This window comes from Sinocyclocheilus anshuiensis, unplaced genomic scaffold (genome assembly GCF_001515605.1).
Source record: "Sinocyclocheilus anshuiensis isolate Anshui unplaced genomic scaffold, SAMN03320099.WGS_v1.1 scaffold2056, whole genome shotgun sequence".
Classification (NCBI taxonomy): domain Eukaryota; kingdom Metazoa; phylum Chordata; class Actinopteri; order Cypriniformes; family Cyprinidae; genus Sinocyclocheilus; species Sinocyclocheilus anshuiensis.
The window spans coordinates 1,072,095-1,077,068 of NW_015551026.1; the positions used below are offsets into that span (position 1 = coordinate 1,072,095).

Consider the following 4,974-nt stretch of genomic DNA (forward strand, 5'->3'; position numbering starts at 1 on the left):
TAAACTATTTTGTCCCACTTTATTTCTAAACAAAGGAATGCTTTTCAGGCTTTAAGAAAACTCAAATATAATCGAATAACAGTTTATTTATTTTTTAAATCAGACATAAAGCAAGGATTGTAAAAATTTGCTTAATTTAACAAATCAGATAGCTATCCAATCAGAGAAAACGCATGAAGTGACCAGGTGTAAAAGGGCCCTATGATTTCAAACTGTGCATATGTATTGGACAAGCTGTTTTATTGCTAATTGTGCCCATTCGGCTTTACAAACTTTTCTAAATAACAATTAAAGCACATCAGGGTCAAAAAATAGTGTAGGATTAGGGTGAAATTCAAAAAGCAAAAGCAAAAATTGGCTCCTAGTCTTTTAAACACTAGATGCATTTCTTAATTCTTATTCTAAGTCGTTAATTATTCAAAGGGAACGGTTACTTTAGTGAAATAAGCATGTATATTTAGTGAAATAATATATATGTGGATTTAGCATAAAAGGGAGATGCATTGTTTTTAAATGGCTAAAATCAAACCCCAGGAAGCAAACATTGCCCCTTAATAAAAAGCTTAATTTCTGACAATTGAGCTCACAGAACGTGTTCAGTTAAAATATAGACATAGATCTCTACTGCCATCATGTGAAGGAAGGATGAATAGTCCCCTTTACTAAAATACTGTACAAGTCTATAAAACCTAATGTGTTTAATTGTATATTGAAATAAAGTGAAATATATGTAAGAAAGACACAATACTTTTAATTACGCTGCAGGTTAAATACTAAAATATGAGAAAGATAAAGCAATTAAGTTTATAGAATAAAAACAAACGGGCTTTGCTTCCCATGTTATGGTTTATTGTAAATATATATAATCGTATTACTATTCATACAAAGTTTGCTGGTCCCATGCAGAACTTGAATATCAAAAGCTTGACAATGTTGGCATTTTTATTTGAGTTAAGGGTCATGCTTCTATTAACCAAGGTTTAGCCACACCACTTTTACATGCAGTGTTATTCAAAGTTGCACTCCATTCATCCCATGCTAATCTTTTCCTGAATAGGCTTGATAAGGGAAACAGGCTTACCACTTTGTTTGCAAAGACTCTATCTGTGCAATAGTGTGGCTCACACTTCAATACGAGAGAGATTCATTTGCATTGGGAGGACTGAAGTTGACTGTTCACAATTAGGCAGACGGGCAATGAAGCGTTAAGTTAGTCTTGACTCCCAGCTTTCCCTCCACATTATTAGATTTGACTCACAGGCAAAGCATGACTGGAGGCACTCAAATCCAATTGGCCCCCATTAGCCGAGGCTTGTGCTCTCTTCTGCTCGGCGTGCGAGTCTCTCTTAGCCAAACACTTCCACATCGCCAGCCATAAAAGCTCCAAAAGTGTCAGCTGCAATCTCTTTCTACGACAGAAATGCACATCTAGTACATTAGTAGTATTGACTACGAGGTCCGACCCAGCAACTCAGCCAATTTCTTTGGGTGATACACCTCTTTTTTTCCGCAAACGGCCACAAACCAACAATATATACCCAATACTGAACAAAACAACCGATTAACATTGATCCTTTAAGAAACACAACACAAAACAAAAAGAAAATACTAACAGTAATCATGATGGGAATCAGTAGACACGCTAGTAGTGTGAAAGTCAAGAACGGTTTGAGTTATGAATTATACTCAAATATAAAGAAAAGAAATGAGCTGAGTGAGAAACAGAGATTTAAGTCAATTAGATTCAAATGTCTGAAATACAATGTACAAAACACACCACAGGAAAATTATGAGACTTTTTTTCTGGTTAAAGCCACCAGATGCAGCTAACTGTATTTTTGCCCTTTATCTGAATGATATTTGCTACAATATTTGGTCTGTAATTCTACATTTAGAATGAAAAATAAAAATGTTGTCACACAGTAGCTGATGCATTAGTATGCTAAAGACATTCCTCTCCCTCTAAACTGAGGAAAAGCCATTTGTGTTGTTACAGGATCCCTAAAATCACCAACTGCAACAGTTCTTGACCAAAATAGTATCATTAACAATCATTCTGCATATCTGGCCTGTCTAACTGACAAGAACGCCTTGTCTTCTTTTTTTAAATTAAAAAATCTGTAGTGTGGCTTTTAAAGGTTATCCGCTTGTTTCCGTTTTCGCTGCGATCAGTCTGCTGTGTGCGGCAACGGCAGGGCGAGTTATTCCACTTTGCTGTACTCCTCCACGTGACCCAGAACTTTCTTCCTCTGGCGTATCATGTGGAAGTAGAGCTGCGGGAATACTGAGGAACACACGGACAAAGAAGGTCATTAACAGGAACAGAGCTGTTCATTGACAAGACAAGAATGAGCTTCAAGAGATTTTGAAGCTATACAAGATCAACTGAGGAATCGGATTATTTACAGATGGAATATCTCAAAACAAAGCATTTTGAGAAAACATGATGCATAATCTCTTTGTCCAGGAATTAAAACGTACAGGGGATGTAGGAGATCATGACGAGGATGAGGAAGGTGTGGTAGTCAAAGGAGAAGTTGTAGTTGTTAGGCAAGGTGATGGAGTAGAGCCCTGTTTTCTGCACGTATGGCAGCGCGGCATAAATCGTCAAAAGTTCCCCTGCCACTCCCATGGGGTACAGCACAACAAAAAATGTGTACCTGTGAAAATTTGAAGAGCAAAGTATATAAAATATACTTTTCTACCAAAAAAAAATTAACTGAGAAGCTTCACCTTGCCCATTTGATGAGGTAAGGCAGGTGGTTGAGCAGGCTGAAGGTGTAGAAAGAGTAACGGATGATCTCCGTGACCGTCCAGGCCACCACAAAGAGGAGAACACTGTCTTCACTTTGGACCTAAAATGAGAGAAACTGTAAGTCACACAGGGAAGAGACAGAACTGCTTAGCAAGCAGCCAAATTTAGTCGAGAACCATGCAGTTATGCACAATTCACTGAAGCCACTCGACACACAAAGATGGACTACTGAGATGATCGTAAACGGAAGCACTTCAAAAAGCATTCAGGCCCGTCAAAGGCTCCAATTTCGCCTCTACACGCATACAGGCTTGAAAGGAGGTTATTTTAGCAACAGAAACATACACAGGCACACATGGACATGTTACATGTTAGTATTACTTCCCAGTTTTGGTTCAGGCAGGTTTCTCGCAGGAATAACTTACAGAACTATACACTTCAGCTCAGACGTCTTTCTCTGGGGTAGACAATCAGAACCTGATTCTTAGTTTCAAAGAACTTAAAATAAATAACACTGTTTTCGTCACACTAAAATTCTACTAATGCAGGATTTTGGCTTTTGATGAACACTGAAATATTAAACCAACTTGAAATCCACTAGATGGCAGTAGACAAGAGTCAATGAGACGAACATAGAAATATTGCTCATAGTGTTATAGGGAACATTAATGATAAAGAGAAATTTGAGAGATTGATGGCATAATGATACTGGATTTTCATATCCAGGTTTTTAACCATGAGAATCCCTGACATCATCACTATTAAAAATATTCAATAATATACCAATAATACTGTAGGTCACCTGAACAAGTAAAACATCTTGTGTTGCTCTTAACTAAAACCAAAATAAAACTATTACAAATTGTTTTTGCTAATTGAAATAAAGCTGAAATAAAATAAAAAAAATAAATATTAGATCTTTTTTTTTTTAATTACATGAAAACTAAGTGAAATAAAATAAAAGTTAAAGTATTAAAATTAATAAAACTTAAAAATAATATAGAAATTGTGAAATAATAACTAAATGTAAAAATGACTAAACACAAAATAAATCATTAAACCTTTTAAAATTAAACTAATAAATAATACAGCAAATTTTAAATATGAATTAATACTATAATAGTCTATAAATAATTCTAAAATAACACTGTAACATATGCAAGTAAAAAAAAAAAAATTCTCCCAAAAATGGAAAAAAATTTAATTCTCTCAAAAATCATTTACTCACCCTCATGTTGCACCAAACAGTTGCTGGTAACAACTACATTTTTCCATACTATGGAAGCTGATGGCTACTAGCAACCGTTTGGTTTCTTCAAAATATCTTCTTTTGTGTAAAAAAAGAAAAAAAAGAAAGACAACTTGAGGGTGAGTAAATGATGACAGAATTTTCATTTTTGAGTGAACTATCTCTTTAAACATAAACTTACTTCTCTAACGCTGTGCGTCACTGCCCATGTAAGGAACACCCGTGACATCACCTGGAACCCAGTCAGGACCACCGAGGAAGGAACAATTCCTTCAAAACATTTAAAATGTTGAGTAAAGAGATTAATCCTTTGTATTTTTGCAACGTGGGTTTAATCAGAATAAACTATGAGTTGCGATAAAGCAAGCATAAAAATAATCTTAATCCATTACACTAAACATTATGAGAGAGACATAATACAGAATTTGGATCATTAGAATAAAATAATTTAAGAGAGTAAGGATGGTTATGATGTAACAGAGAGTGCTGCAGGACTGGTTGTTTGCACTGGGAAAGGTCACATTAAGCTTCAAGTCCCAGATAATGAGGTGTGGACTGTGAACTCTACGCTCCACGGGTGCAGTGAGACTCTTTATCACATTATCACTGTCAGGCTGGCAGAGAAACCAGCACCCTCGCTGACGAAGGCACTGCTGGGTTAAAAAAAGCTTCCCTTGTATAGCCAATCTGATCTATATACTTCACCTAGTGCATATTTATAGTAGAAATTAATAAGAGACTGTTATTAGCAGCAGGTTGCACTTACCCACGGCACAATGTAATATCTGTGAAGAGAGCAAAGAACAAATATTATAAGGTGCACTCAGCCTCGAGGAATTATCATTTTTAGCATAAAAATAATCAAATAAAACTCTGTAGGGTGAGAAAATAACATACATTTCCAAAATGTGAAATCAGACAAAGAAAATGCCCAAATTTTTGTTTGGATTTGGAATTTAAATTTTATATA

General features: G+C 35.6%; 1 protein-coding gene across 1 annotated transcript in view; it reads right to left on the minus strand.

Moving 5' to 3' along the window:
- Positions 1-832: 832 nt before the first annotated feature.
- Positions 833-4,974, minus strand: part of LOC107661144 (very-long-chain (3R)-3-hydroxyacyl-CoA dehydratase 2-like) — a 7,941-nt gene continuing 3,799 nt past the window's right edge. The window contains exons 3-7 of the mRNA XM_016450613.1: positions 4,771-4,789; positions 4,186-4,274; positions 2,734-2,855; positions 2,482-2,660; positions 833-2,284 (exon numbers count right to left, since the gene is read on the minus strand). Coding sequence (XP_016306099.1) covers positions 2,202-2,284; positions 2,482-2,660; positions 2,734-2,855; positions 4,186-4,274; positions 4,771-4,789 — 492 coding nt within the window. The 3' untranslated portion in view covers positions 833-2,201. The remainder of the gene's footprint in view (positions 2,285-2,481; positions 2,661-2,733; positions 2,856-4,185; positions 4,275-4,770; positions 4,790-4,974) is intronic.